Source organism: Leucoraja erinacea, chromosome 24 (genome assembly GCF_028641065.1).
Source record: "Leucoraja erinacea ecotype New England chromosome 24, Leri_hhj_1, whole genome shotgun sequence".
NCBI classification, from domain to species: Eukaryota; Metazoa; Chordata; class Chondrichthyes; order Rajiformes; family Rajidae; genus Leucoraja; species Leucoraja erinaceus.
The window spans coordinates 29400681-29420753 of record NC_073400.1 but is presented as its reverse complement, the minus strand read 5'-3'; the positions used below and the strand labels follow the sequence as shown (position 1 = coordinate 29420753).

Here is a 20073-nt window from a genome sequence, read left to right as displayed (position 1 = left end):
CAGTATTATCAGTCCAAGCACTTTTACTTTCCCACCATCATCTCCGCAGGATGCGCACTCAGATACGATAAGGGAATGAATATTAGCAGTAAATGTGGCCACCGTTAACTCCTGGACGCCGGTATCAGATTTGTTCCACTGTGTTAATGTTGACCATTCAGTACCATCGATACTAATCTCATTTACCAGCACCTCGTCCATTGTGGCAATTCAGTTACCTCCATCTTCTAGGTTTAAACATATTTCTTGTTCCCCTTGAAACATCCTGCTCCTTAACTTAACCAAATGTTCTCCATTTTTACACATATCTGCCGTGGAAAACGTTCCAAAAATACCCTATCTTTGCTGCTCAAAGTTTTGCACACCTGTAATGGGTTCCCTTTTCCTCACCTGTTCTGCATGGAATTTTATAAAATCCCTATCCAACCCCTCCCCATACCTAACGTTTCATCCCAAGCAATACACCTCTCAAGTTGAATTGCTCCCTTCAGATTAGTTTTATGGCTGCAGCGTGGAAATAGGCACTTCGGCCCACTAAACTAAACTAAACTATTTTACACAATGGCCACGGTGGCGCAACGGGATCGTGTGGACTCGGCGGGCCGAAGGGCCTGTTTCCGCGCTATATCCTAAACTAAACTAGTGGAAAGTCCATTCTTGTGCAGAACAAACTGGTTGGGTTGCAGCTTGAAAGAGCAGTAAGCGGGGAGACGAGGAAATGAGACCAGGGGTTGCTTTGAAATCAGAAACCACCAGGTCAGGGATATCCGAGGGGTGCTGAATAGCCAGAGATATTTGCTGCCTGGCTCGTTCAGCGTTTCCCCACTACAGGACATCCTAAATTGCCTAAAGGATAGTGAGAGATAAACGGTCTGAGATGCCACAGATAGACACAAAATACTGGAGCAATTCAGCGGGATAGGCAGCATCACTGGAAGGAAAGAATGGGTGACATTTCGGTTCGATGCCATTGTTGTTTTTAATGGCAAGTGCTGACTTGGAATGTACTTTAATCTAATATGTTCAAACAGTCATTTCTTTCTTTACACTGAATTGTTCTGCAGTGCTGACACTTTGCTCGCGCTGCTGAAACAAGGTTCGAATATTCGTGTAGATTCGTATCTCTGAACCGCATCTAGCGAGCAGCTCGTTGTAACACTGATTGCTGAGCAGTGTTTGCAGAAGTCATGGGTCAATGGCGAATGAAGACAGGATTAAATTGTTTTGCTGCATCGTCGATTCCTCTCTGCAGTGTTTTTAGTTGGGCAAGTAAACAGGAAATAGTTCTGAACACAAGATCATTTACTGAGGGTCGCCAACGCTCAACTAACATCAGTGGCGGACACATCATTGTGTTACACCGATACCACAACCTGAAAGTAAAACACCCAGAACGGTAGCCCGCAGCAGATGACATGTTATATTATCATGCAAACATTAATTAAATTAATCATCACAAACAGATGTACAAAGTCAGCAAATAATATTTTCATGAACACAACTCTGCTAATTTATTAGCTCTGAATTACAATTGGGCAGGCCCATAGATAGAAAGGGTTTGGGGAGATATGGGTCAAACGTGGGCAATTTTGACTAACCTAGATAAGCATCTTGGTCTAACACGTTGGGGAGAAGTGCCTGTCTCCGAGCTATATGTCTCTGTGACAATCTGACCCAACCATTTGTTAAATATAACCCTGAGCCTTTCACACTGTAACGTGTCGCGCTGCTGCTGGCTCGCTGTGGTTCACGATCAGACTTCCTGATCCTATCTTCCTCGTTGATATTAGAGAGATGCGGTTGTATCTGAGAGCTCAGAGCTGAGCGACAGGCAGACAAGTGCTGGCCTTGTCACTATGGATAAAACAATGTGGATTCCCATTCTTCTCATCTCCTCGTTGCCGGGTGAGTGATAGCCAGAATTAAATATCCCAATAATCAATGTTAGTTGGGGTTCCGTGTACTCTTTCCACAGCAGAGATGGTTACGTACGTGTAGGCGTGTAATGGGGGCAATGGAACTCAGTGCATTGTGGTGTCGGCGTGTCATTTATTTGATCAAAATTTTATGTTATCCAATATGCCTTTGAATCAGAATACATTGTTGTTTCATATATTTCATACGCCATAATGGATTTGGTAATATAAAGGAAGTTTGGCTTACAAAGGCCGGGCAATGAAAACCATTTTATTTCGTGAAAGAGCAACATGGCAAAAGGATTTGAGTATAGGAGCAGGGAGGTTCTACTGCGCTTGTACAGGGTCTTGGTGAGACCACACCTGGAGTATTGCGTACAGTTTTGGTCTCCAAATCTGAGGAAAGACATTCTTGCCATAAAGGGAGTACAGAGAAGGTTCGCCAGTCTGATTCCTGGGATGTCAGGACTTTCATATGAAGAAAGACTGGATAGACTCGGCTTGTACTCGCTAGTATTTAGAAGATTGAGGGGGGGGATCTTATAGAAACTTACAAAATTCTTTAGCGGTTGGACAGGCTAGATGCAGGAAGATTGTTCCCGATGTTGTGGAAGTCCAGGACAAGGGGTCACAGTTTAAGGATAAAGGGGGAAATCCTTTAGGACCGAGTTGAGAAACACATTTTCCACACAGAGAGTGGTGAATCTCTGGAACTCTCTGCCACAGAGGGTAGTTGAGGCCAGTTCATTGGCTATATTTAAGAGGGAGTTGGATGTGGCCCTTGTGGTAAAGGGTATGGAGAGACGTCAGGTACAGGACACTGAGTTGGATGATCAGCCATGATCATGTTGAATGGCGGTGCAGGCTCGAAGGAGGGAATGGCCTACTCCTGCACCCATTTTCTATGTTTCTTCGTTTCTATGTTCTTTGCTAGCCTCATTTTCAGAAAGGCAGAAATTGTGGAATTAATGTCGCAGATACAATTTCTCCCGCTCACATTGGCTTCTGTGGAACTAATGCCCCTGATATATTTTCTCTCGAGTTCACATTGGCTTCAGTTCTATAAAATCCCGTCGGAAAACACGTTGTGATCCTCAGATCATGCCACGGTTCTGTTCGACAGCTGACTGGCGTGACTGCCTTTACTCTTAAAATTTAGAGTCACTTCCCACACGCCCTTTGCCTCTGACCGTGTAGAGATGTACGCTTCACCCACATGGCACATCAACGATTCTGCTCTAGAATTCAAATAGATTTAATTGTTTTGTTACTGATTTTCACCGGACGCGCGTGGCTCACAAGGCCAGTATTTATTGAAGGTACACAAAAAATGCTGGGGAAACTCAGCGGGTGCAGCTGCATCTATGAGCGAAGGAAATAGGCAAAGTTTCGGCCCGAAACGTTGCCTATTTCCATCGCTCAAATAGATGCTGCTGCACCCTCTGAGTTTCTCCAGCATTTTTGTGTACCTTCGATTTTCCAGCATCTGCAGTTCCTTCTTAAACAGCCAGTATTTATTGCACTGATCTCTCTTTTTTTTTCCTTTCTGGGCCATTGCAGAAAGACGCTTCAGAGCCAAGCTCGTTGTGGGGGCTCTGCTTGTAAACAAGTCTGGGCAGGACTGGTAGATGGGGTTGGGTGATAATTTCCTGGCTTCATGGTCACCATTGCTGCTATAAGTTGCCCAGTCTTGGAAATATTTAATACAATGGATCCGAACTCGCTATGTATCATGGTAGGAAATGAGATCGCATCTGAATTTCCAGGCTCCAAGTTAGTAATTTAAGCACTGTTGCAACATTGTCAAATTGAACCCTAAGAATTCTTTATATGCATAACATAGCGATTAAATTTGGAGCATACACTCCAAGCGAACTGTATCAAAGGACAGAGGTTCAGACATCACCAGGAACAGACAATAGACAATAGGTGCAGGAGTAGGCCATTCCGCACTTCGAGCCAGCACCGCCAATCACTGTGATCATGGCTGATCATCCACAATCAGTAACCGGTTCCTGCCTTCTCCCCATGTCCCCCGACTCCGCAATCTAAGATCTCTATCTAATTCTCCATTGTAAGCATCAAAATAATTGGCTTCCAATACCTTCTGAGGCATATAATTCCACAGATTCACAACTCTCTGTGTGAAAAAGTGTTTCCTCTTCGCCGTTCTGAAGGCAATGGCGGCGGTGAATATCTAAACACGGGTCCGGCCCAGTGTCGGTTCAGAGATGAATGTTGGCGGCGCAGCCGGCGGCACCGCCAATGATATAGCTAAGTGGGGTATTTCTGTCGGATGAGAGGCCGGGCACCGCTTGGGCTGTTGAAAGGCAGCTCCTGCAACACAACCGCGCTCCCTCAGTACCGCACTGCGATCCCAGCCCAGTTTCTGCTCGGGGATCTGGAGTGGGAAGTGAACCCAAATTGTACTGACCCGGGGACAGAACACTGACACAACTGGTACAATAACAGCACTGCCTGCACTTCAGACCGGAGACATTGGTCGTGAAGCAATATGACACATCATGGAACCATTTAAGTTTTCTTTCATGTAATCTTCAAAATGTATCAACTTTCATGAAACAGTTCAGTTCCTCTCAGTTCTGAAAGTTCCCTCCTTCAGTTTCAGGTGCAGTGTGGGGAAAGGCGTATGTAAGAGGAGTTGTGGGAAGAGCGATTACAATCGATTGTCACTATGCACCAGAGTACCGCTCACACACAAAATACTGGTGCCGTGTGCAGAGTCGCCAATGTGCAGATGTGGTGGAAACGAATGGGCAACGCGGACGGAGTGGAAGAATGTCAATCACAGATATACCGGCACGAGGAATATTTACTTTGACTGTGGAGGATCTTCAGATTGGAGATACAGGACGGTACAGATGTGGAATTATTGCAATGTTTCACGTACATCTCAAAGTATCTGACGGTACGTTTCTCAGCGATTAATTTGACGTCTCCACTGAAATGCCTGATCCATGTTTTCTCCGGGAAGGGTCAGGGCAGCACCGATATCCCGAGGCTCCGCAGCAGTGCAGAGACCTGCGGGGAGCGGGCGGGGGTCGGGAAACCCCACTCATGTTGCTCTCACCCAGTGCGGGCTCTGTCCCACTGAGCGGCCACCCACTACAAGTGGGATGCTCAACACATTTCCCTGCGTCTGAACTGTTAATTTGCAAGTCCAATCGGTAGTAAGGAAGGCGAATGCAATGCTAGCATTTATTTATAGAATGTAAAAACATGGATGTAATGCTGAGGCTCTATAAGGCGCTGGTCAGACGACATTTTCACACAGAGAGTGGTGAATCTCTGGAACTCTCTGCCACAGAAAGTAGTTGAGGCCAGTTCATTGGCTATATTTAAGAGGGGGTTAGATGTGGCCCTTGTGGCTAAAGGGATCAGGGGGTATGGAGAGAAGGCAGGTACGGGATACTGAATTGGATGATCATCCATGACCATATTGAATGGCGGTGCAGGCTTGAAGGGCCGAATGACCTACTCCTGCGCCTATTTTTCTATGTTTCTATTTGGTGTGTTATGACCAGTTCCAGGCACCATATCTGAGGAAGGATGTGTTAGGTCTGGAGTGGGGCCAGAGGAGGTTTACAAGAATGAACCCAGGAATAAGTTGGGTTAACAAATGATGAGCGTTTGACAGCGCTGGGCCGTTACTCGCTTGAGTTGATACTTACCGTATAGTGAAATGCCTGGATAGAGTGGACGTGGAGATGATGTTTCCACTAGTGCGAGAGACTCGGGCCAGAGGCCATAGCCTGAGAATAAATGGACGTACGATCAGAAGGGATTTATTTAGTCAGAAGGTGACCTATCTGAGGAATTATTGGTTCACATGCTTAATCAATGATGTTTTATCATTACTGTTTTATTATTATTAATGTCTGTTTTCTGTGTTTTTTCTGAGTCATTCCTAACTGTCACTGTATGTCATGTTGTTACTTGTGGGCGGAGCACCAAGGCAAATTCCTTGTATGTGAATACTTGGCCAATAAACTTACTTACTTACTTACGTACTTACATGGTTTAAAGATGAGGGTGGAATGATTTAACAAGAACTTGGGGAGTTATGTTCTTACACATAGGTTGGTAGGTACATGTATATGAAACGAACTGGCGACGGAGTAGTTATGCAAGGTGCTATCGCAACATTTAAGAACAATTTGGACAGGTACATCAATAGGATAAGTTTAGAGGGTTGAGGGCCAAGCAAGAGCAGGTGGAACTAGTGTAGATTGGTTGTGTTGGTCAGCGGGGGCAAGTTAGACCGAAGGGCCTGTTTATACGCTGTATGACTCTATGACTCTATGTAGATCGATGGGTCTGATTCCAAACTGGCGGCTCTGGCTAAGATACAGAAATTTTGCTTATTGGCGCGTGTTTGATTTTCAGACGTTTACTCAGTGTCTGACTGTTTGCTCCTTTCCCACAGAACCCGTGTCTGTTCCTGTGCTTGGATTTCTGTCACCAGCCAATGTCTCCTGTCTCGGGGACTCCGTGTCAGTGTCCTGTGAGTCGGTCAGTGGATCACTGCCCATTAGCTACACCTGGTATGAAAATACCCCATCTTCGGTTGCCAAGATCTCAGACAGCAATGCCCTGGATCTACATTGTCAATCCTGCAAACACCAGCATCATCAATATTATTGCACAGCCTCAAATAAACGTGGATCAAAATCCAGTGAAATGGTCAACGTGTCCATCTCCAGCAGTGGCGCGCCCTGCAGTTTTCTAGTGGAAATCAATGACACTGGTAAGTAGCGGAAGGATTTAGGGGAAGAAGTGTAAGTGGGAGTGGAGGAGGTGCGGGCTCATGGGCTCCAGAGATAGATCTCCCAGTACTGGTGTAGGCCAGCGTCCTGGCAATTACTTCATTTTATGTTTAAACAGCTTTTTATCTAGATTTGCACTGTCATCAGTCCAAGCACTGTCACTTTCCCACCATCATCTCCGCATAATCCACGCTCAGATATGGTAAGGGCATGAATATTAGCAGTAACTGTGGCCACCGTTAACTCCTTGACGACGGTATCAGATTTGTTCCACTGCGTTAGTGTTAACAATTCAGTACCATCGATACTAATCTCATTTACCAGCACCTCGTCCATTGTGGCAATTCAGGTTCCTCCATCTAGGTTTAAAAATATTCTTTGATACCTTTGAAACATCCTGCGCCTTAGCTTAACCATATATTCTCCACTTTTACACATATCTGCCGTGCAAAATGTTCCAAAAATACCCTATCTACGCTGCTCACAGTTTTGCACACCTGGAATAGGTTCCCCCTTCCTCACCTGTTCTGCGTGGAATTTCATAAAACCCCTATCCAACCCCTGCCCATCCCTGTAATGTTTCATCCCAAGCAATACTCCTCTCAAGTGAAATTGGACCCTTTTGATTAGTTTGTGGGTGCATTGTGGAAGCCGGTTCATCGGCCCACTGAGTACACAACGTCCAGTATTCACCAGTACACTAGTTCCATGGGGACAATTTACAGAAGCCAATTAACCAACAAACTTGCACGACTTCAGAATGCGGGGAAACTGGAGAACTTGGAGAATGCCCACGCGTTCACAGGGAGGAGTGAAAAGCAGTGAAACTGACTTTTATTTCCTTGTTCCACCAGGTCATGAATATTCTTGTGAAAATTTGATAGCATCCAATTACTCTGCAAGGTAAACCGCTCTGTTTCCAATGAAAGTTACAATGAACAAATTGCTGGTGTTTTGATTGGGAATTCTTTAATTGGGGGAAACGTGTGCCTTCCTTTCACTGGCATTGAATGCCGTGAGAGTATTGATCTGAATGCACAGTGACACAGCCGATAAGAATCACAGCCTCACAACGCCACGACCCTGGTCCATTAGGTGCTGTCTGTGTGTAGTCTGCATGTTTTGCCTTTAATCGTGTTGATTTTATATAAGTGCTCCAGTTTCCTCCCAGCTCCCAAAGATGTGCCAGTTGTAAATTGCCCCGTGTGTACAGGAGAGCGAATGGATCTGTGCAGAGCGGGTGGGTGGGAGAGGGGCTTAGGATATAAGAACGTTAACAAAAGCCACGCCGTTAGGAGCGAACCTTTCACCGAATTTTCGAACACGATTCCTATATCCACAGACCTGCCGCGTTAATCCAAGTAATATCGAGGATGTGAGATTAAGCATTATCATTTTTAATTTATTTTATTAATTGGCCTCATCTGTTTCCATATTTGTTGCCCCATCTCCCTTGCACCATTAGAATTGATCTGGTTTATTGTTCCTATCGTATGTTGCAGAACATACTTGGCGAATAAAGTATGATTCTGATTCTGATTCTGATATGCGTTTTATTTTAATCTTCCTTGCAGCTGCATTTCTTTCTTCCAGGATATTACACTGTTCTTTGTTTCTTTCCACATCCCCAGTTTCTCTCTCCCGTGACTCCCAGTCTGAAGGAGGGTCTGTATCCGAAACCACGCATTCCTTCTCTCCAGAAATGCTGCATCTCCCGCTGTTTCACCAGCATCTACTCTGTATTCACTGTATTCACTGCTCCATCTCATGACATTTCTCTCTCTTCTCCGAATCCATTTAACCGCGTAATCTCTCATTCCCTTGTAGCCATGCTCCAGCAATGACGTCAGTAATTGGTGAGCATAACTACACCCCCCCCCCCCCCCCCCCCCCCCCCAAGTCCAAACCCCGTTCTGTCTCCAAACTGATCTCCATTGACTCTGCTGCTTCGCCCCGCTCCACTTCACCAAGATTATGAAGCAAATAACAGATAAATGTTTCGAAGATAAACCGTCTCGTTTTCTCCCAGTGATTCTGTATTTCTTGCCCTTTGCCCAGTTACATCTCATGGAAAGTGGGGCGCTGGATGGTCTTTCTCGTGCTTGTGATCTGGAGTATCTCAACCGCGGTGTTCACAAGAGGCTCGAAGGTAGGCGTCATTGTCATCGTGCTCATGAATTATAGAAGCAGAATTAGGCCATTCAGCCCATCATATCTAATCCGCCCCCAATCACGGCTTCCCTCTCGATCCCATTCTCCTGCCATCTCCCGATGACTCTTGACATCCTCATTTATCAAGAATATGAAAATCTCCGCCTTAAAAATACCAATTGATTTGGACAGATACAAAAATGCCGAAGTAGCTCAGCGGAACAGGCAGCATCTCCGGTGTGAATTGACTTGGCCTCCACAGCCTCCTGTGGTAATGACATCCATAGATTCACCACCCTCTGACCAAAGCAATCACTTCTCTTCGCCGAATGTTTCCAAACGGTTTCCATTAACGATTTCAAATGTCCTGTCCATTGATAGAAATAAAAGCCGTGCACGTTTTCATATCTTGAAGTTAAACCAAACCTCTATGTGGATGATATCACGAGGTTTTGTCAGGTTGTACGTGTGCAGGGTGGATTTCTGTGCCCGGTGTGGGTTCTTTAGAGTCCATCTTCCAGACAGCAATGTGTTGGGAGTGGTCGGGTTAAATAAAGCGTGGTTCCCACTGTCAATGAGTCTGATGACTTCACATTGTCTTTTGCAGAGACGCGATGAGTCTGAAGCTCGCCACTCGACCCACGAATGAAGACACCTAGCTTGCACCAACAGTGAGGGAATTATGCACCGCGATGAAATATTTTTTAATCATCCTGCTTTGTCAACTGATATCATAGAAACATAGAAACATAGAATTTAGGCGCAGGAGTATGCCATTCAGCCCTTCGAGCCTGCACCGCCATTCAATATGATCATGGCTGATCATCCAACTCAGTATCCCGTACCTGCCTTCCCTCCATACCCTCTGATCCCCTTAGCCACAAGGGCCACATCTAACTCCCTCTTAAATATAGCCAATGAACTGGCCTCGACTACCCTCTGTGGCAGAGAGTTCCAGAGATTCGCCACTCTCTGTGTGAAAAAAGTTCTTCTCATCTCGGTTTTAAGGGATTTCCCCCTTATCCTTAAGCTGTGACCCCTTGTCCTAGACTTCACCAACATCGGGAGCAATCTTCCTGCATCTAGCCTGTCCAACCCCTTAAGAATTTTGTAAGTTTCTATAAGAGGTTTCAATTGGATAGAATATACGTATCTTGCAATTCAACTAATGATTTCATGAAAGTGACTTCAAAGCAATGTTCCAAACTTTACAAACCATATGTGTTTCCAAAACACATTTCCCGCAATGATCTTAATTGTTGCCACCTTTTCCAAGGTTTCTTTCGTCAGCTTCGAACTATTGTTTTAACCTTTGCATGCTTTCCGTTGCTCCAGCATCTTATACTCTGTTAAACTATATTTTATGCATTCATCTTCATGGAAAAAATGTTTTTCACTGATTAATGAATGATAATGCATCAGAATGCTTCATAATAAATTGTTCGTCGATAAATGGTTTGTCTAAATTTATTTTGTTTAGACTGGAACTTTAGTGATGAAGAGCAGATTGCTGGATAATCCTCCTGTTGCCAAACGTTAAAGGCGTTTAGGATAAGCAGCCAATTAATCTTTCACACCAAGCTATCCTATCTGAACAAAATTATGCAACGACATTGTTTTGACGATTAGCCTTATGTTTCTCTCCACAGATGCTGACTGACGCGCTAAGCAAATCCAACATCTGCAGATTTAATTTCCTAAATGCAACACATTTTTAGGTAGGAAGGAACTGCAGATGCTGGTTTAAACTGAAGTTAGACATAAATTGCTGGGGTAAAACTCAGTGGGACAGGCGGCATCTGTGGATAGATCGGGTAGGTTTAGGAGGACTGAGCTGCAGTGTTCAGCGAAACTATTGCCGAGCCTGCGATTGTTGGCGCCTCTCGGAGATCGTTTCGCTCAACACCTCCGCTCAGTCCGTCTAAACCAACCTGATATCCCGGTCGCTAAACACTTTAACTCCCCCTCCCATTCCCACACTGACATCTCTGTCCTGGGCATCCTCCATTGTCAGAGGGAGTCCCAGCGCAACTTGGAGGAACAGCACCTCCTATTTCGCTTGGGCAGCTTACACCCCAGCGGTGTGAACATTGACTTCAACCTTGCTTTCCGTCTCAATCCACCCCTCCTTCCTTCCCAGTGCTCCGATGGTCTGACAGTCTCGGACAACATTTTATCTCTAATCGCTTGGTTGTTACCTTCTCCCAGCTAACAATGATCCATTCTACAGTTTCCTTTGATCTGCATACCCTTAGCCCCATTTCCACACCTCACAATTCCTTATCCAAGTATCTCCCTCTCCCCTGACTTCAGTCTGAAGAAGGGTCTCGAACCGAAACGTCACCCATTCCTTTCATCCAGTAATGCTGCCCAAAGATCTTAGAGCAGAGCTCTGCTCTAAGATCTTTGATGTTGCCTGTCCCGTTGAGATAATCCAGCATGTTTGATTTTTTGATTAAGTGATTGAGAGATACAGCATGGATACAGACCATTTGGCCCACCGAGTCCACGTCAACCAGCAATCAACCCTTTCACACTGGTTCTATATCACCCCACTTTCGCGTCTTTGGGGTACAGTAATATTGATAAATATTTTAATGCTGCAACGAGTTATTCAGTTTGTCCACCGTACAAAGGAGTTAAAGGACTATAGATAATGGCCACGGTGGCGCAACGGTGGAGTTGCTGCCTTACAGCGCTTACAGGACCGGAGACCCGGGTTCGATCCCGACTACGGGTGCTGTCTGTACGGAGTTTGTACGTTCTACCGTGACCGCGTGGGTTTTTCTTCGATATCTTCCGTTTCCTCCCACACTCCATAGACGTACAGGTATGTAGGTTATTTGGCTTGTTATAAGTGTAAATTGTCCCCAGTGTGTGTGGGGTAGTGTTAATGTGCGGGGATTGCTGGTCAGTGTGGACTCGGTGGGCTGAAGGGCCTGTTTCCTCGCTGAACTGAACTAAACTAATCTAGTTGAAAGTCTATTCTTGTGCAGAACAAAATGGTTGAGTTGCAGCTTGCAAAGCGCGGGGTGTGAAACGGCAAATACCTTGTGTTGCTTTCCTTAGTCTGACTTGTGACTGTAACCCCGCCCATGAAAGAACTGTGAAGGATTTTGTTTGGAAATAAGAAATGGTGACCTGCAATAACGGAGTAACCGCCATAAAGTTCGGATAGACTCAAGGATTGCTTTGGGTAAAATGTCCCACTGACAAAGATAAATATTCTCCACACAGTAAGCGGGGGGACGAGGAAATGAGGCCAGAGGCTGCTTTGAACTCACAAACCCCCAGGTCAGGGATACCCGAGGGGTGCTGAATAGCCAGAGATACTTGCAGATTCTGTGGTCACACTGATGCTGCCTGGCCCGTTCAAATGGAGCTTGTTAATGGTCTAATGGGAGAAATGATCTTGAATTACAGCCTTTCCCCACTGCAGGACATCCCAAAGTGCCTCACTGATAGTGAGAGGTAAACGGTCTGAGATGCCACAGATAGACACAAAATACTGGAGCAACTCAGCGGGACAGGCACCGTTGTTTTCAGAGGACAGTTCAGGCTTGGAATGTACTTTAATTAAAAATGTTCAAACACTAATTTGTTCCTTTACACTGAATTGTTCTGCAGTGCTGACACTTTGCTCGCGCTGCTGATACAAGGGTGTGTAGATTCGTATCTCTGAACCGTGTCTTGCGAGCAGCTCGATGTTTGCTGAGCAGTGTTTTGCAGAAATCTTGGGTCAAAGCAGGACGAGGATTAAAATAAATTGTTTTGCTGCATCGTCGGTTCCTGTCTGCAGCGTTTTGGAGAGGAAACGGGAAATAGCTCCGAACCAAAAGACCCTTTACTGAGGGTCGCCAACGCTCAACTAACATCAGTGGCGGACACATCATTGGGTTACACCGATACCACAACATTGCCACTGATGTGCACAACCCGAATAAACTGCACCGTTCCCCTGAAAGTAAAACACCCAGAACGGTAGCCCGCAGCAGATGACATGTTATATTATCATGCAAACATTAATTAAATTAATCATCACAAACAGATGTACAAAGTCAGCAAATAATATTTTCATGAACACAACTCTGCTAATGTATTAGCTCTGAATTACAATTGGGCAGGCCCATAGATAGAAAGAGTTTGGGGAGATATGGGTCAAACGTGGGCAATTTTGACTAACCTAGATAAGCATCTTGGTCTAACATGTTGGGGAGAAGTGCCTATCTCCGAGCTATATGTCTCTGTGACAATCTGACCCAACCATTTGTTAAATATAACCCTGAGCCTTTCACACTGTAACGTGTCGCGCTGCTGCTGGCTCGCTGTGGTTCACGATCAGACTTCCTGATCCTATCTTCCCCGTTGATATTAGAGAGATGCGGTTGTATCTGAGAGCTCAGAGCTGAGCGACAGACAGACAAGTGCTGGCCTTGCCACTATGGATAAAATAATGTGGATTCCCATTCTTCTCATCTCCTCGCTGCCGGGTGAGTGAAAGCCAGAATTAAATATCCCAATAATCAATGTTATTTGGGGTTCCGTGTACTCTTTCCACAGCAGAGATGGTTACGTACGTGTAGGCAAATAATGGGGGCAATGGAACTCAGTGCATTGTGGTGTCGGAGTGTCATTTATTTGATCAGAATTTCATGTTATCCAATATGCCTTTCAATCAGAATACATTGTTGTTTCATGTCTTTCATACGCCATAATGGATTTGGTAATATAAAGGAAGTTTGGCTTACAAAGGCCGGGAAATGAAAACCATTTTATTTCGTGAAAGAGCAACATGGCAAAAGGATTTGAGTGTAGGAGCAGGAAGGTTCTACTGCGCTTGTACAGGGTCTTGGTGAGACCACACCTGGAGTATTGCGTACAGTTTTGGTCTCCAAATCTGAGGAAATACATTCTTGCCATAGCGGGAGTACAGAGAAGGTTCAAAGACTGATTCCTGGGATGTCAGGACTTTCATATAAAGAAAGACTGGGTAGACTCGGCTTGTACTCGCTAGTATTTAGAAGATTGAGGAAGGGATCTTATAGAAACTTACAAAATTCTTTAGCGGTTGGACAGGCTAGATGCAGGAAGATTGTTCCCGATGTTGTGGAAGTCCAGGACAAGGGGTCACAGTTTAAGGATAAAGGGGAAATCCTTTAGGACCGAGTTGAGAAGCACATTTTCCACACAGAGAGTGGTGAATCTCTGGAGCTCTCTGCCACAGAGGGTAGTTGAGGCCAGTTCATTGGCTATATTTAAGAGGGAGTTAGATGTGGCCCTTGTGGCTAAAGGGTATGGAGAGACGTCAGGTACAGGACACTGAGTTGGATGATCAGCCATGATCATATTGAATGGCGGTGCAGGCTCGAAGGAGCGAATGGCCTACTCCTGCACCCATTTTCTATGTTTCTTCGTTTCTATGTTCTTTGCTAGCCTTATTTTCAGAAAGGCAGAAATTGTGGAATTAATGTCGCAGATACAATTTCTCCCGCTCACATTGGATTCTGTGGAACTAATGCCCCTGATATATTTTCTCTCAAGTTCATATTGGCTTCAGTTCTATAAAAGCGGAAAACACGTTGTGATCCTCAGATCATGCCACGGTTCTGCTCGACAGCTGACTGGCGTGATTGCCTTTACTCTTAAAATTTAGAATCATTTCCCACACGCCCTTTGCCTCTGACCGTGTAGAGATGTACGTTTCACCCACATGGCACATCAACGATTTTGCTCTAGAATTCAAATAGATTTAATTGTTTTGTTACTGATTTTCACCGGACGCGTGTGGCTCACAAGGCCAGTATTTATCGAAGGTACACAAAAATGCTGGAGAAACTCAGCGGGTGCAGCAGCATCTATGAGCGAAGGAAATAGGCAACGTTTCGGGCCGAAACGTTGCCTATTTCCATCGCTCAAATAGATGCTGCTGCACCCGCTGAGTTTCTCCAGCATTTTTGTGTACCTTCGATTTTCCAGCATCTGCAGTTCCTTCTTAAACAGCCAGTATTTATTGTACTGATCTCGCTTTTTTTCCTTTCTGGGCCATTGCAGAAAGACGCTTCAGAGCCAAGCTCGTTGTGGGGGCTCTGCTTGTAAACAAGTCTGGGCAGGACTGGTAGATGGGGTTGGGTGATAATTTCCTGGCTTCATGGTCACCATTGCTGCTATAAGTTTCCCAGTCTTAGAAATATTTAATACAATGGATCCGAACTCGCTATGTATCATGGTAGGAACTGAGATCGCATCTGAATTTCCAGACTCCAAGTTAGTAATTTAAGCACTGTTGCAACATTGTCAAATTGAACCCTAAGAATTCTTTATATGCATAACATAGCGACTAAATTTGGAGCATATACTCCAAGACAACTGTACCAAAGGACAGTGGTTCAGACATCACCAGGAACAGACAATAGACAATAGGTGCAGGAGTAGGCCATTCCGCACTTCGAGCCAGCACCGCCAATCACTGTGATCATGGCTGATCATCCACAATCAGTAACCGGTTCCTGCCTTCTCCCCATATCCCCCGACTCCGCAATCTAAGATCTCTATCTAATTCTCCATTGTAAGCATCAAAATAATTTGCTTCCACTACCTTCTGAGGCATATAATTCCACAGATTCACAACTCTCTGTGTGACAAAGTGTTTCCTATTCGCCGTTCTGAAGGCAATGGCGGCGGTGAATATCTAAACACGGGTCCGGCCCAGAGTCGGTTGAGAGATGAATGTTGGCGGCGCAGCCGGCGGCACCGCCAATGATATAGCTAAGTGGGGTATTTCTGTCGGATCAGAGGCCGGGCACCGCTTGGGCTGTTGAAAGGCAGCTCCTGCAACACTGCCGCGCTCCCTCAGTACCGCACTGCGATCCCAGCCCAGTTTCTGCTCAGGGATCTGGAGTGGGAAGTGAACCCAAATTGTACTGACCCGGGGACAGAACACTGACACAACTGGTTCAATAACATCACTGCCTGCACTTCAGGGCGGAGACATTGGCCGTGAAGCAATATGACACATCATGGAACCATTTAAGGTTTCTTTCATTAATCTTCAAAATGTATCAACTTTCATGAAACAGTTCAGTTCCTCTCAGTTCTGAAAGTCCCCTCCTTCAGTTTCAGCTGCAGTGTGGGGAAAGGCGTATGTAAGAGGAGTTGTGGGAAGAGCGATTACAATCGATTGTCACTATGCACCAGAGTGCCGCACACACACAAAATACTGGTGCCGTGTGCAGAGTCGCCAATGTGTAGATGTGGTGGAAACGAATGGGCAACGCGGACGGAGTGGAAGAGCGTCAATCACAGATAACCCGGCACGAGGAATATTTACTTTGACTGTGGAGGATCTTCAGATTGGAGATACAGGACGGTACAGATGTGGAATTATTGCAATGTTTCACGTACATCTCAAAGTATCTGACGGTACGTTTCTCAGCGATTGATTTGACGTCTCCACTGAAATGCCTGATCCATGTTTTCTCCGGGAAGGGTCAGGGCAGCACCGATATCCCGAGGCTCCGCAGCAGTGCAGAGACCTGCGGGGAGCGGTCGGGGGTCGGGAAACCCCACTCATGTTGCTCTCACCCAGTGCGTGCTCTGTCCCACTGAGCGGCCACCCACTTCAAGTGGGATGCTTAACACATTTCCCTGCGTCTGAACTGTTAATTTGCAAGTCCAATCGGTAGTAAGGAAGGCGAATGCAATGCTAGCATTTATTTATAGAATGTAAAAACATGGATGTAATGCTGAGGCTCTATAAGGCGCTGGTCAGACGACATTTTCACACAGAGAGTGGTGAATCTCTGGAACTCTCTGCCACAGAAAGTAGTTGAGTCCAGTTCATTGGCTATATTTAACAGGGGATTAGATGTGGCCCTTGTGGCTAAAGGGATCAGGGGGTTTGGAGAGAAGGCAGGTACTGGATACTGAGTTGGATGATCAGCCATGACCATATTGAATGGCGGTGCAGGCTTGAAGGGCCGAATGGCCTACTCCTGCGCCTATTTTTCTATGTTTCTATTTGGAGTGTTATGACCAGTTCCAGGCACCATATCTGAGGAAGGATGTGTTAGGTCTGGAGAGGGGCCAGAGGAGGTTTACAAGAATGATCCCAGGAATAAGTTGGGTTAACAAATGAGCGTTTAACAGCGCTGGGCCGTTACTCGCTTGAGTTGATACTTACCGTATAGTGAAAGGCCTGGATAGAGTGGACGTGGAGATGATGTTCCCACTAGTGCGAGAGACTCGGGCCAGAGGCCATAGCCTGAGAATAAATGGACGTACTTCAGAGAGAAGATCAGAAGGGATTTATTTAGTCAGAAGGTGACCTATCTGAGGAATTCATTGCCCACAGACCGCTGTGGAGCACAAACCAATGAATATTATAAGGTGGAGGTTAACAGGCCAGTGTGTAAGCGGTTATGTGGAGAAGGCAGGAGAATGGGGTTAAGAGGGAACAATAGATCAGCCATGACTGTGAATGGCGGGGTTGACATGATGGGCTGAATGGCCTAATTCTGCACCTTGAAACTATGACCTTATTAAATCTCTCCGTCCCCAATTCACGGGTCAGTCACCCCATCGCCACCCCGCGGTCTCTCTCTCTCTCCCTCTATCTCCGAGAGTCCGACTGCCCCCAATTAAATGTTTTCTGCATATTTCTTTACCACCTTCTCCTTACTAACAATAATCTATTCTACAATGTCCTTGAGCCCTTCTGCTTTGATGTCCCGTTTTCACACATTCCTCTTCCTTATCTCTGTGCCTCCCTCTCCCCTGACACAGTCTGAAGAAGGACCACGACCCGGAACGTCACCTTCTATCCAGAGATGCTGCCTGTCCCGTTTAGTTAATCCAGCATATTGTTTCTACCCACGTACCTGTCTAATTGTTTCTTAAGCATTGTGATAGTCCCTGCTTCGACTACCTCGTCTGGAAGTTCGTTCCATACACCCACCGCCCTTTATCTGAAAGAGTTACCAGTTACAAAAATTCCGATTAATCTTTTCCCCTACCCCTTAAAATCTCTCTATTGCTCAGACCCTAGAGTCCTGCCAACAACATATTTCCCATAACACGGTATCTAATGCCCAATTCAGGCATCTTAGCAATACTGAGACACGGGGAGGTAGATAAGATGAAAGATACTAAAAACTGTAGTGACTCAGCGGGTAGACACCATCTCTGGAGAAAAAGGAATAGGTGGCCTTTCGGGTCGAGACCCTTCTTCAGTCGATAAGCTGGTAAGGTTCCAGTCTGGTGGGTCCAGGTTGAGATATAGAAGTTTTCAAATTTGGAGAAGGATTGTTTTTCAGATGTCTACTCAATGTGTAATTCTTTCCAACAGAACCCGTGTCTGTTCCTGTACTTGGATTCCAGTCATCGGGCAACGTCTCCTGTTTAGCGGGTTCAGCATCAGTGTCCTGTGAGTCCCACGAGGGATCTCTTCCCATTGTATACACATGGTTTGAGAGGACCTCATCTGAGGATTCAAAGGTGTCAGATACCAATACATTGGATCTGCATTGCCTGTCCTTGAAACCGCAACTACATCAATATTACTGCGCAGCCTCAAATACACAAGGAAATATATTGAGTGAGGTTGTCAATGTGGTCACCTCCAACCCTGACGGGACCTGCACCATGGTCATTGAGGTCAATGGCAAAGGTAAGTGATGGAGGGTTTGATAGTTCAGGGTGGTCATTGTGGTGGTCAATCGGCTGGAAGTTCTGTTACTGGAGGTTCCCTCATGTGTGTGGGCGCGATAGGATCATCAACCCGAACTCGATTCCCCCATCCAAACATCTACCGCGTTAATCCAAGTAATATCGAGTGATATGAGATCAAGCGTTATTATGTTTAAATCATTTTATTAATTGGCCTGATCTCTTTGCATTTCCTGCCTTGCCTCCCCTCCACCATTAGTCATCGTTAATGTTCATGTCCACCCATGTGGATTTTATTATACTCTTCCTTTCCGCTGCGCCTTCTTTCTCCCAAGGAATTGCACTGTATTCATTGGTTTCACGCCTACGCCCTCATGTATGGTTTCTCTGTGTTTTTCTGAATCGCCCCCCCCCTCCCCCCCCTCCCCCCCCCCCCCTCTCAGTCCAACCACCCCCCTCAGTTCTTACTCACAGCTGATCTCCATTGGCTCTGCTGTTTCTCCCCGCTTCACTCCACTAAGGTTAGGACGTAAATAGCAGGTAAATGTTTCAAAGATAAACCGTCTCGTTTCCTCCCATTGACTCTGTATTTCTTGCCCTTTGCCCAGTTACATCTCATGGAAAGTGGGGCGCTGGGTGCTCTTTCTCCTGCTTGTGATCTGGAGGATCTCAATCGCGTTGTTCACAGGCGGCACTGAGGTAGGTTTTATTGTCAGATATTCGGGTTCATAAATTATCGGAGCAGAATTAGACCATTCAGCCCATCAAGTCTAGTGCGCCATTCAATCACGGCTGATCTACCTTTACATCTCAATCCCGTTCTCCTGCCCTTACCTCATAACCCCAGACACCCGTACTTATCAAAAGAATCTCAATCTCTGCCTTAAAAATATCCATTGACTTGGACAGAAACAAAATGCTGGAGTGACTCAGGGGGACAAGCAGCATTTCTGGAGATAATTGACTTGGCCTCCTCGGCCTTCTGTGGCAATGAATTCCACAGAATCGCCACACTCTGACCAAAGAGATTGCTCCTCGCCGCCGAATGTATCGGAAAACGGTTTAATTAATTAATGATTTCAATTGCCCTGTCCAATGACACAAACAAGAACAGTGCTCCTTTTCATATGTTGAAGTCAAACCAAAGCTCTCCGCAGATGATATCACACGTTTTGTCAGGTTGTATGCCTTCAGGGTGGATTTCTGTGCTTGAGGTGGGTTGGCTGGGATCGATCTTCCAGGCAGCATTGTGTTGCGAGCGGTCAGGTGAAACAAACCGTGGCTCCCAGCAAAGACCCTGTGGATCTTTGGTTCCCAGCGTCAATTAGTCTGATGACTTCACATTGTCTTTTGCAGAAACGCGATGAATTCAGAACCTCGACACACGGTCCACCAATTACAATGGAGACTCCTAGCTTGCACCAACATCGAAGGAATTCTGCACAGCAATCAAATATATATCACCCAGCTTTGTCAATTGCTATCAATTGATCAGAATATATGTCTCTTGTCTATAAACCATTGATTTCATGAAAGTGACTTCAAAGCAAGGTTGC

General features: G+C 45.6%; 1 protein-coding gene across 1 annotated transcript; it reads left to right on the top strand.

Moving 5' to 3' along the window:
• The first annotated feature begins 1018 nt into the window (after positions 1-1018).
• Positions 1019-20018, top strand: LOC129708881 (polymeric immunoglobulin receptor-like). Its single transcript, XM_055654929.1, has 7 exons — positions 1019-1905; positions 4540-4845; positions 6364-6684; positions 15968-16273; positions 18198-18518; positions 19126-19216; positions 19874-20018. Exons 1-6 carry the CDS (start codon positions 1857-1859, stop codon positions 19173-19175), a joined length of 1353 nt encoding a protein of 450 aa, XP_055510904.1. The 5' UTR covers positions 1019-1856; the 3' UTR covers positions 19176-19216; positions 19874-20018.
• The last annotated feature ends 55 nt before the right edge of the window (positions 20019-20073 follow it).

Bases quoted from the DNA above. Each gene is read 5' to 3' on its own strand.
- LOC129708881 (XM_055654929.1), top strand. From the start codon at position 1,857: ATGGATAAAACAATGTGGATTCCCATTCTTCTCATCTCCTCGTTGCCG. The intron at 6,685-15,967 runs GTAAGTAGCGGA...CCCCTCCTTCAG, and splicing joins AGTGGAAATCAATGACACTG to TTTCAGCTGCAGTGTGGGGA. The intron at 16,274-18,197 runs GTACGTTTCTCA...TCTTTCCAACAG, and splicing joins ACATCTCAAAGTATCTGACG to AACCCGTGTCTGTTCCTGTA.